This window comes from Anomaloglossus baeobatrachus, chromosome 5 (assembly GCF_048569485.1).
Source record: "Anomaloglossus baeobatrachus isolate aAnoBae1 chromosome 5, aAnoBae1.hap1, whole genome shotgun sequence".
Lineage (NCBI taxonomy): Eukaryota > Metazoa > Chordata > Amphibia > Anura > Aromobatidae > Anomaloglossus > Anomaloglossus baeobatrachus.
The window spans coordinates 518,367,930-518,380,032 of NC_134357.1; the positions used below are offsets into that span (position 1 = coordinate 518,367,930).

At 48.8% G+C, this 12,103-nt stretch overlaps 2 protein-coding genes across 2 annotated transcripts in view; one reads left to right on the forward strand and one right to left on the reverse strand.

The window, feature by feature from the left end:
• The window catches only part of LOC142312059 (uncharacterized), a 75,744-nt gene extending 73,068 nt beyond the window's left edge, over positions 1–2,676 (reverse strand). Inside the window, exons 1-4 of the mRNA XM_075350937.1 lie at positions 2,545–2,676; positions 2,235–2,415; positions 2,029–2,152; positions 1,848–1,945 (exon numbers count right to left, since the gene is read on the reverse strand). Of these exons, the coding sequence (XP_075207052.1) occupies positions 1,848–1,945; positions 2,029–2,152; positions 2,235–2,330 (318 nt within the window). The 5' untranslated portion in view covers positions 2,331–2,415; positions 2,545–2,676. The remainder of the gene's footprint in view (positions 1–1,847; positions 1,946–2,028; positions 2,153–2,234; positions 2,416–2,544) is intronic.
• A 3,123-nt stretch (positions 2,677–5,799) lies between these two features.
• Positions 5,800–12,103, forward strand: part of LOC142312034 (uncharacterized) — a 42,032-nt gene continuing 35,728 nt past the window's right edge. The window contains 5 exon segments of the mRNA XM_075350904.1: positions 5,800–5,886; positions 5,994–6,141; positions 6,271–6,450; positions 6,533–6,656; positions 6,740–6,837. Coding sequence (XP_075207019.1) covers positions 6,064–6,141; positions 6,271–6,450; positions 6,533–6,656; positions 6,740–6,837 — 480 coding nt within the window. The 5' untranslated portion in view covers positions 5,800–5,886; positions 5,994–6,063.

Here is a 12,103-nt window from a genome sequence, read left to right on the forward strand (position 1 = left end):
AATCGTGAGTCGTGTACTGCTCGCTAGGTTCCATAATATCGTTTAATTTAGTTGACCATCGTTTCCGTGGTAGCACACGCCGCTCCGTGTGACACCACGGGAATGATGAGCAGCTCACCTGCCTCCCGCGGCCGCCGCCGGCTCTATGTGGAAGGAATGAGGTGGGCAGGATGTTTACGTCCCACTCATCTCCGCCCCTCCGCTTCTATTGGCCGGCGGCCGTGTGACATCGCTGTGACGCCGAACGTCCCTCCCACTCCAGGAAGTGGACGTTCGCCGCCCACAGCGAGGTCGCACGAGAGGTAAGTATGTGTGACGGGGGGTTACTGACTTTGTGCGACACGGGCAGCGATTTGCCCGTGACGCAAAAAGGACGGGGGCGGGTACGATCAATTGTGAAATCGCACAATCGGTCGTACCGTGTAAAGCAGCCTTAAGATCTGGTGACTGTAAAGGTCGAAGAAGCAAGAAAAATCTCACTGTCGTGGTCTTGGAGCCAATCAATGACTATAAGATCCTTGGAACAGGGAATCAGAACTGACTCTGCACAGTTTTACAATTTTTGCTCTCTATTTTCCCCTTCCTCAACACTGCCTGTCAAAATAACCTTCTGCTGATATACCCCATCCTTCCTATCGAAAGTCGAGTTACATAGGTGTAAAAATTACCCAGATCCATGAAGCTGAGAAATTATACATTATTAATCACTAGATTAATTCATAAAACCATTTGTCATGAGAGATGCATCTGTCCCTTTTATTAAATGCTGATATACGGTAGAATCTGCCATTATTGGATTTTGACGTGGGCATTCCATAGTATAACTGGACAATGTTGTGCTTAAAGAAAAACAGCCAATGAAATGGAATCCTCTGGCAATAAACAACTTGTCTATGAAAGGAGTCCAAGGAATATATAATAAAAATCACTGATGAGCAGGCGGTGCACATGCAAATTGTTGCCAAACACTAAAGGCCCCATTACACGCGACGACATCGCTACGCTAACGAGATGTCGTTGGGGTCACGGAATTCATGACGCACATCCGGCCTCGTTAGCGACGTCATTGCGTGTGACACGTACGAGCGACCGCTAACGATGCAAAATACTCACCAAATCATTGATAGCTGACATGTCGTCCATTTCCCAAATATCGTTGCTGGTGCTGGATGCAGGTTGTTCATCATTCCTGAGGCAGCACACATCGCTATGTGTGACACCCCAGGAACGACGAACAACACCGTACCTGCGTGCTCCGGTAACGAGGTTGGCGTGACTTTCATGCTGCTGCTCTCCGCCCCTCCGCTTCTATTGGACGCCTGCCGTGTGAAGCAATACACTTTAAAGGCACAGTTAAATTTATATAAACACTATAATTCATCAGCCGCCAGATGGCGCCGGCTACTGCGCTGCTCCGACTCTTCTACATTGCCAGCAGCTGCACTAATATACTGTATTCAACATTAAACATGTTTATGGCAATAGTACTGTACATTAAAGGAAATATTGCTGTATACAACTGGAGGGGGCGAATCGACCACCTCCTACACCAACATATTAAAAATCCTACAATGCAGGCAGTTTTTAAAAATGACCCAGGCTACTCTAGTGCTAATGACCAAGCCTCTATTAAACTAATTCAGACGGCTTGACTTTCAAACTCCATGTGGATTTACACTCAAATCATGCACAAAAAACTGAACATTTAATTTTATACAGCAATCTGGGGCCAATGGTCTAATTCCATTCAGTGTATAATACTGGTGGAAATAACAAGACTGAGCACAAGATCTTCACAGCCGTCTACACATCATAGGGAGATTTCATGACACCTTCTCTTCGTCTACCTGATGATCCTGAGGAACATTGGGATCCTCTTGTTTACAGTCCTGTGGAAGAAGAGGACGGGGACATCTCTCTGGTGTTGTTCTCTCACTGGATAGAACTGGAGGAAACACATACAGGGACTGAATTCATTCATAATATACAGATAATTATAGGCCGTGTGTATTTAGTCCTGTCTATTACCTGGTGATGTGAGGGGCTGGGGAACTTCAATCATGTCGTCCTTGTACAGATCTTTGTGTCCTTCTAAATACTCCCACTCCTCCATGGAGAAATAGACGGCAACATCCTGACACCTTATAGGAACCTGACACATACAATAATACCGTCATCCCCCGATCCCTTCATAGCGTTACTGTATAATGACCCAGCATTCCCAGCAGTGTCACCTCTCCAGTCAGCAGCTCAATCGTCTTGTAGGTGAGTTCTAGGATCTTCTGCTCAGTGATGTCCTCATGTATCAGGGGGTGAGATAGAGGCCCCATGATTGGGCTCAGGGGTCTTCCCCCATCCCTCAGACATAGGGTCGTGACAGCGCTCACTAGAGGTCTTCTTCACTACTGTGTAATCCTGGTTATGGAGAGACACATTAATAAATCTCATTACAGACATTTCCAGAGTCCTCACCTCTCCAGTTCTGTCCATCTGTTATTTCCATAGATAAGAATGATGTAATGTGACGTCATCAGAATCTCTCACCTCTCCAGTAAGCCGGAAGAGGATATCTAGGGTAAGGTGTAATATCCTCTCCGCCATCTTCTCTCTGTCCCTATCCATCCTTGATGGGTCAATCAGGAAAATTCTTTTATATGGAAGATCTGAGAGGATCCGATATTGTAGGGACCTGAACGGGGAGAAGATGGCGAAGTAACATCAGAAAGATCCCATGTAAGAAATCTCCAGAGGTGTTACCGGCTTCACATAATCACTACATCCAGTCCCGTCCCCGTCCTGCCCCCGGTATAACAAACATTCCAACTATGGTCACAGAGATTTATCACAGAATATCTCCAATCCAGCCTAGCACCAAAGACACAGTAGAGGCTAAATCGCAGTGGGCTAAGGGACCTCTGCTGGTGTAGCACCCAGAGAAGGGGGTACTCGGTCCCGGGCAGTAACAGGCGGGGATGGACCTCCGCCTCCAGCCTCTCCGCTGTCCAGGGCGCGTCTCCGCGGCCAGGTCGTCCGTGCTTGCTGGCTGGAGGGACAGACATTTTGCCGGTCACAGGCTTACGAACCCTTGTCATCTCCCCGCGCCCCTGTCTCGCCAGTCCCCCCTGGTCATCTCTCACCACTCTCGCGGGGACTGTGGCACACTGGGTGCTTCCGGGTCCTGTTACTGCCAACTTCCGCACGTGCTCTCAAGGTTCGTGGGTGGGGCTTATGTCCGCGTGCTTTTGCAGTTTTGCGCTCTTTTGGGCACAGTGATGGCGCAGCAGCTTTATCAGCATTAAAAATGGTGACAGTTTTTGCACAAACAGTGCATTAAACACAGTTCTTAAGGCACACGTTACCCGTGTTAACGGGCCTTGTCCGGATCTTGTTCGTAACGCCAGAAAAAGGGGTTGTAGCGCCCAGAGAAGGGGGTACTCGGTCCCGGGCGGTAACAGACGGGGATGTCACTCTGGTGGCCATTGCCCGGTCCTGTGTATTTACAGGGGAGATAAGAGTTGTTATGTGACACCACCTGCGGGTTGCGGTTAAGGAGGAGAACCCCTGCTGGTCAATGTGGGTACTCCCAGGGATGGTGGTAGTAGCAGCTGTGATGGTAGACCCTCTGCAGGTAGGGCTGTGCCTGGGAGATGTAATGGGGCAATAATGGAGACCACACCAGGTTGTCTTTAACAGTCTCTATTCACTGTGGACCCAGGGATTGCTGGTTCAGGTCCCAGGAGGACCAGTGCCAATGTAGTGACCCAGGTTGCTATGTCCCCGGCACTCTCTGTAGATTGAGTCCCCATAGCGTGGAGCATTTAGGAACCCCGACTGTCCCTTTTGGGGTACAGTCTCCTTCTCCGTACGGCGGGGAGGTAAGTGTCCGAACCCTGATCCTAGTTTACTGCTGTTGCACCCGGATTATTTGGTTCGATTAAGTCCGTGAAGGTGTCCTCACCATGCAGGTATTTATCAAACCATTTGAAACTTGACATTTGACCTAGGACCCTGTGCCCCATTCGTGCTCCGGTCCCAGCGATATCTCTGTACCCGTCCTGGTGACCTCTCTCCTGTGCCCTCGGGGTCACTGTTACACGGACCCAGCTCAGACACGTTTGCACACCTCACTTGTGTGCTCCCCAGACTCTGACTGACTGCTGTTGCTGACCCCTCCCACCTGCCTGGCTATACCCAGGGACTCGTTGCCATGGTGACCATCCCCTAACACTGTTAACCCTCTATACCCAGTATGGAGAGGAGAACTAGGATTTTAGATGTGTGTTGGTGGAATCGGCACTGGTACTCCAGGTCCCAGGGGGTAGGTCCGGCATCCCCAAGAGCATGCAGTTCCCTGAGGGTCTCAGGGGCGCTACACTGGCATCATGCCTGGGTAGATGCTAGAATGTCACATGATAGGAGGTGTGTTCAAAATGCAGCCCGGCGATTCCAGACAGAATAAACCTTTAAGTCCACGTGGTCATGGATTTGTTTACAATAGATGCAGGGTTCTGGGGGTAATACCCCCTACCCATTGCATGATTATAAAGGACGAGAGGAAACATCACCATGTCCACCAACCAAGCAAGGTCCCTCTGTCCACTGGGATTTATCCACAACCCCAAAGACACAGAATAAAGGGTACTTTACACGCTGCGATATCGGTACCGATATCGCTAGCGAGCGTACCCGCCCCCGTCGGTTGTGCGACACGGGCAAATTGCTGCCCGTGGCGCACAACATCGCTAACACCCGTCACATGGACTTACCTTCCCTGCGACGTCGCTCTGGCTGGCGAACCGCCTCCTGTCTAAGGGGGCGGTTCTTGCGGCGTCACAGCGACGTCACAATAGAAGCGGAGGGGCGGAGATGAGCGGGCGGAAGATCTCGCCCACCTCCTTCCTTCTTTTCCGGTGGACGCAGGTAGGAGATGTTCGTCGTTCCTGCGGTGTTACACGTAGCGATGTGTGGTGCCGCAGGAACGACGAACAACATCGTACCTGCAGCAGCAACGATACTAAGGAAAGGAGCGATATGTCAACGAGCAACGATTTTTGACGTTTTTGGCGCTCGTTGATCGTCGCTCCTTGGTGTCACACGCTGCGATGTCACTAACGGCGCCGGATGTGCGTCACTAACGACGTGACCCTGACTATATATCGTTAACGATGTCACAGCGTGTAAAGCACCCTTAAATCTAAAAGGAAAATGTAATTATGTCTTTTACAATGTGGCAATGCAAAAACACCTAAATAACGTCAGCGCTAAAAGGGTTAATGCCCCCTGCGCCCAGTAAGGCTATGTGCCCGCGGGACTATGTACCCGCAGATTTTGCCGTGGAAAACCTGCGCATTTATCTGGATTTTCTAGATAAATCCGCAGGTTTTAGCAAGTACTATGGAACATGGGGAGTGCTGTGACCATGCTGCGACGTGCGGATGTCCCGCAGCCGCATGTAACTGCATGTCAATTATTCCTGCGGAAATCCCGCCTGTCCACTATGGAGATAGAGGCTGGACTTCTGCAGGTAAGTGGCATGAATGTCCGCAGGTTTACTGCAGATATTTCACTGGAATCCTGCAGCTATGGATAGCTGCGGATTCCGGGGATCAGCTGCGGCGGGAAACCTGCGGACATACCTGCGGATATATTCACAGGTACAATGTCCCATGGGCACATAGCCTAATGGGGAATCTCCACATACCTCCTGCTGCAGAGCTGCACTAGATATACAGCTGTTCTGTGTTTACAGGACCTGTGATGATGTCACATGGAGGGGAGGAGTCAGGGGTCACATGATCAGCTCCTTAGTGTGCGCAAGACTCTGTCATCACAGGTCCTCTAAACACAGAACAGCCAGATATCCAGTGTGCAGCGCGGCAGGTGGAGGTATGTGCAGATTCCCCATTACGTTCTCCTCCCTCAGTAATGATTATCTCATTGTATTCTTACATGGGATCTTTCTGATGTTACATCGTCATCTTCTCCCCATTCAGGTCCCTACAATATCGGATCCTCTCAGATCTTCTGTATAAGAGAATTCTCCTGATTGACGACCCATCAAGGATGGATATGGACAGGGACAAGATGGCAGAGAGGCTATTACACCTCACCCTAGAGATCCTCTTCCGGATTACTGGAGAGGTGAGAGATTCTGATGACGTCACATTACATCATTCTTATCTATGGGAATAACAGATGGACAGAACTGGAGAGGTGAGGACTCTGGAAATGTCTGTAGTGAGATTTATTAATGTGTCTCTCCATATCCAGGATTACACAGTAGTGAAGAAGACCTCTAGTGAGCGCTGTCAGGACCCTGTGTCTGAGGGATGGAGAGGACCCCTGAGCCCAATCATGGGGCCTCCACCTCACCCCCTGATACATGAGGACATCAATGACCAGAAGATCCTAGAGCTCACCTACAAGATGATTGAGCTGCTGACTGGAGAGGTGACACTGCTGGGAATGCTGGGGCATTATACAGTAACGCTATGAAGGGATCGGGGGATGACGGTATCATTGTATGTGTCAGGTTCCTATAAGGTGTCAGGATGTCACCGTCTATTTCTCCATGGAGGAGTGGGAGTATTTAGAAGGACACAAAGATCTGTACAAGGACGTCATGATGGAGGATCCCCAGCCCCTCACATCACCAGGTAATAGACAGGACTAAATACACACGGCCTATAATTATCTGTATGTAAAGAATGAATTCAGTCCCTGTATGTGTTTCCTCCAGTTCTATCCAGTGAGAGGACAACACCAGAGAGATGTCCCCGTCCTCTTCTCCCACAGGACTGTAAACAAGAAAATCCAGATGTTCCTCAGGATGATCAGGTAGATGGAGAGAAGGTGTCATGAAATCTATGATGTGTAGACTGCTGTGAAGGTCTTCTGTTCAGTCTTGTTTTATCCACCAGTATTAGACAGTGTATGGCCATTTATTAGAGACGCCTGTCCTTTCCTTTTCCTAATTGGTTCTTCAGTGTATGGATTTGGACCACTGACTGCGGAGTGCAGCATAAATTCTGTTGATTACACAATAATAAACAATGAATATATTTATAAATGAGATGATCGATAAGAGGACAAGGGATGAGCGGACCTGTGAATGTTCAGGTTTGACTGAACTGTAGTCAGAGGTTCGGTTCAGTACAGTACCCAAACTTGACCTTGAATCCCATAAAAGTTAATAGAGGCTGCAAAAGTTAACAAAACAGGGGTAAGAGCAGTACCATTGCCCTGTAAACAAATGTAGATAAGGAAATGACTTAAAATAACAAAGGGTTTTTTAAAAATTAAGTAAAATATTAATAATCTTGAAAGAGGAATTAGAGGTGGACATGGCGGTGTAGGTTTAAAAGGCGGAGGAGGAGGTAGCCAACACTAATATTTATTTATTTATTTAGTTTTAAATTTGGGAAGGACTCAAATTGTTGGGAAAGGCAAACAGAATTAACAAACTGCGGTGGAGTATAACAATGGCTGGGTGCGGCTGGTATACTTCTCTAGTCAGCCAAATGTACGGACAAATCCTGTGGGGTTCATTTTAAGGAATGTGAGTGTGCCGCCCCCGTGCCAGCAACAGACGCTGCTCGGGTCCGGACCTTCAGGGGTGGTGGCTCCAGGGTCTCCGGACCTGGGGGTCTTGCAACACGCCGAATAAAATGGGGGGTGCGTAGATGTACGGGCTAGGCCGTAGTAAGTTCGTGACGCCACCCACGGTGGGTGGTGAGGTGGGACTCCACCACTGCTGTTTCAGGGCACCCGGGGGAGATGTTGTGCAGCAAGCTGTTAACCCCTCCATTGGCAGGGATGGTGGCACCGGGACCCGGTGGCTCTGGTGCAGGAGAGATGACGACCGCAGGAGGTGCTGGTGTACTCACTGTTAGTAAAACACACAAGTCTCTGGTAAACCAAGGTGGTCAGTGCCACGGCCGGTTGCGTTCGGGATCCCCCACCCGGCTGGTGGTCTCTATCCTTTTCCTGCACCATTGTGAAAGGTGGACTTTCCCAGTATAAAACTCAGGAGTCCGCTCCCGGCTGGATGTGGTCTAAGGAGCCGTGCCCGCAGACGCTGGCCCGTGGGATCAATGGGCCCTGGCGGTGACCTCTTATCCCTAATCGGTGGGCTGTTGTCTTCTATGAGGGACTTTGGGTGGGACAGAACCTCTAGTCCTTGCCTCAATCGGTTAATTAACCAGTTCCACTTGTTCCTGGGGTCCGAGTACCCCCTTTTGTGCTACGGTTTCCGTGTCGGGGTATAACCCTGGCCCGGTCCACCTTGGTTCCACCGAGCCGTCTTCCCGTCTCCTGCTGGCGGAGACCACCATCTGCCTCCTAGCCAAGGCACCAGGGCTCCTACCCTTGCACCATTCAACTTGGACTTGACTGCTGGAGCTACCCCTAGCTCCAGCCCACACTCCTCTCCAAACTCCTCTCTGACCTTGACTGACTGTTTTTCCCGCCCCGGGCTGTCTGGACCCCTGGGTGGGCGTGTCCCAACCATCTGGTCACGCCCACTGGTGTGTCCGTCTGTCCCTATGGGGGGGTGACTAGGGTTTTTTGGTTGGCTGTGTGTTTCCTAATGAGGGAAGGTGTTATGCAGGGGCCTATTTCTGACTACCTGGTTTTGCCAGGGCGTCACATGAGCTTACCCACATTGGCTGTGGACAGGCAGATATGTCTGTCTGTGATAACACCTCCTGCTTGGCTATTCACACATTTCGACTGTACACCTGCCGCAGAACAGTCTAGCAACTCCAAGGCATAAAGGGCAAGCTCCAGCCATGTGTCTAATTTGGAGACCCTGAAGTTAAATGTAGCAGACCCATCACTCAGTACGTGGAGACATGGGGACATGTACTGTTCCAATATGTTGTTGAAACGCTGCCTCCTGCTAATTCAGACTGTATCAGATAGTGGTGTCGGATGTTGTGGCGTGCTGAGGACGTTTTTCCACACTTTAGCCAGGCTAACCCTTCCTTTCGAGGTGGTGCCAGTGGCTCAGCTGCATTGGCAACGTCTTCTTCCTCTTCTGCCTTGTGCTTCCAGTGAGTCCCCACTGTCAATTGGGAACAACACCATCGGTAGTGTGTCTACCAGCGTGTGCTTGTATTCCCGCATTTTGCTATCATGCTTCTGTGATGGAAGTAAGGATGGTGTGATGCCCTGGACTATTCAGGTCGTCACAGGGTACTGCACGCTCTTTCTCTCCAGTGTAGGACTCAAAGCCCCATGGTTCTGGGTCTCCATCCTGCAGTACTGCCTCCACCAGCATTCACAGATCCTAGATAAACCTTGCACCACACCTGTCAGGCACACCAGTGGGCTGCTTAAGCAGTAATAGGGCCGCCCACCTAGGGGTCAGGCAGGGAGGTGTCAAGTCAGTTCAGTGGTAGCCCTCGAGCTCTGAGGAGCTCTGAGGAAGCTGGGAGTTGGAGCTCCCAGGGGAGAGGCAGACTAGGTCGCAGACGGTGGTCTGGACCTAGAGGAGTCGGACCACCGGTCGTAGGGGATTGAGGCTAGGTGCCTGGGACCTGTCTTGAAGGACGGTTGGCTGCCTGGGCCTAATCACCGGTCCGGCACCGAAGGCATGACTGAGTACACACACCCTGGGTCGAGGAGAAGCTTCAGGCGACCCGGCAATTAACCTGCGGAGGACAGGGCCTTTATGGACTGTTCCCACGAAACTCAGAGATCTGGGGCACTAGTGCAACGAAGGGGATAGGGCTTTCCAAACAAGTGGCCCACTGAAATCCCAATGTTGAGCTCCTGAGAGCAGGCTCTTTCACTTAGCCATAGTGGGGAGCGGGGCCCGGAAAGCTCCAAGCTAACGGGTCACAAAGGACATTCTAAATTTTGTTCCAGGAGGCAGGTCACGGACCACCAGGCAGTGCTGCAGGGGATGGGACCTGGACGAGCTCCCCCAAGAGGTCATCTGTAATTTGGGAGAGAAAAGGCGCAATAGGGTCTTACCCGATTTACTGGGTGAAAGAAAGATAGAGAAGTAATGCACTCACCTGATCGGGTTGTGCCAGTCACAACCCCTTTATAGACGTAAATGAGTGCCTTGGTGGTCCAGCAGTGGCCCCGTTTAAAATGTGGTTTATCAAGGTAAAAACTGGAGAAGAACGGGTTTCATGCCGCGCTAAAAACCACAAGCGTAAGTATAATAAAACAATGGGGTTTTTTTTGGAGCAAAACTACGTAATGGAGCACGGTTTACAGGTTACATCATGGTGTATGCTGAAAAACAGAATCAAATTAAACAGACCATACATAATAAATGAACAAGTTCGTATTTGGATAAATCGTCTGTGTTCTTTTTCACTGAGAAGCAAAAAAAGGGAGGGGGAAGGGAAAATAAATATTTTATTATAGATATACATATACCCATAGGGGGAAGGGAAAATAGGAAGGGGAGGTCTATAAATATATATATATGATTATATATAATCATACAGTTGGGTCCAGAAATATTTGGACAGTGACACAATTTTCGCGAGTTGGGCTCTGCATGCCACCACATTGGATTTGAAATGAAACCTCTACAACAGAATTCAAGTGCAGATTGTAACGTTTAATTTGAAGGTTTGAACAAAAATATCTGATAGAAATTGTAGGAATTGTACACATTTCTTTACAAACACTCCACATTTTAGGAGGTCAAAAGTAATTGGACAAATAAACCAAACCCAAACAAAATATTTTTATTTTCAATATTTTGTTGCGAATCCTTTGGAGGCAATCACTGCCTTAAGTCTGGAACCCATGGACATCACCAAACGCTGGGTTTCCTCCTTCTTAATGCTTTGCCAGGCCTGTACAGTCGCAGCCTTCAGGTCTTGCTTGTTTGTGGGTCTTTCCGTCTTAAGTCTGGATTTGAGCAAGTGAAATGCATGCTCAATTGGGTTAAGATCTGGTGATTGACTTGGCCATTGCAGAATGTTCCACTTTTTTGCACTCATGAACTCCTGGGTAGCTTTGGCTGTATGCTTGGGGTCATTGTCCATCTGTACTATGAAGCGCCGTCCGATCAACTTTGCGGCATTTGGCTGAATCTGGGCTGAAAGTATATCCCGGTACACTTCAGAATTCATCCGGCTACTCTTGTCTGCTGTTATGTCATCAATAAACACAAGTGACCCAGTGCCATTGAAAGCCATGCATGCCCATGCCATCACGTTGCCTCCACCATGTTTTACAGAGGATGTGGTGTGCCTTGGATCATGTGCCATTCCCTTTCTTCTCCAAACTTTTTTCTTCCCATCATTCTGGTACAGGTTGATCTTTGTCTCATCTGTCCATAGAATACTTTTCCAGAACTGAGCTGGCTTCATGAGGTGTTTTTCAGCAAATTTAACTCTGGCCTGTCTATTTTTGGAATTGATGAATGGTTTGCATCTAGATGTGAACCCTTTGTATTTACTTTTATGGAGTCTTCTTTTTACTGTTGACTTAGAGACAGATACACCTACTTCACTGAGAGTGTTCTGGACTTCAGTTGATGTTGTGAACGGGTTCTTCTTCACCAAAGAAAGTATGCGGCGATCATCCACCACTGTTGTCATCCGTGGACGCCCAGGCCTTTTTGAGTTCCCAAGCTCACCAGTCAATTCCTTTTTTCTCAGAATGTACCCGACTGTTGATTTTGCTACTCCAAGCATGTCTGCTATCTCTCTGATGGATTTTTTCTTTTTTTTCAGCCTCAGGATGTTCTGCTTCACCTCAATTGAGAGTTCCTTAGACCGCATGTTGTCTGGTCACAGCAACAGCTTCCAAATGCAAAACCACACACCTGTAATCAACCCCAGACCTTTTAACTACTTCATTGATTACAAGTTAACGAGGGAGACGCCTTCAGAGTTAATTGCAGCCCTTAGAGTCCCTTGTCCAATTACTTTTGGTCCCTTGAAAAAGAGGAGGCTATGCATTACAGAGCTATGATTCCTAAACCCTTTCTCCGATTTGGATGTGAAAACTCTCATATTGCAGCTGGGAGTGTGCACTTTCAGTCCATATTATATATATATATATATAATTGTATTTCTGAACATGTTTTTGTAAACAGCTAAAATAACAAAACTTGTGTCACTGTCCA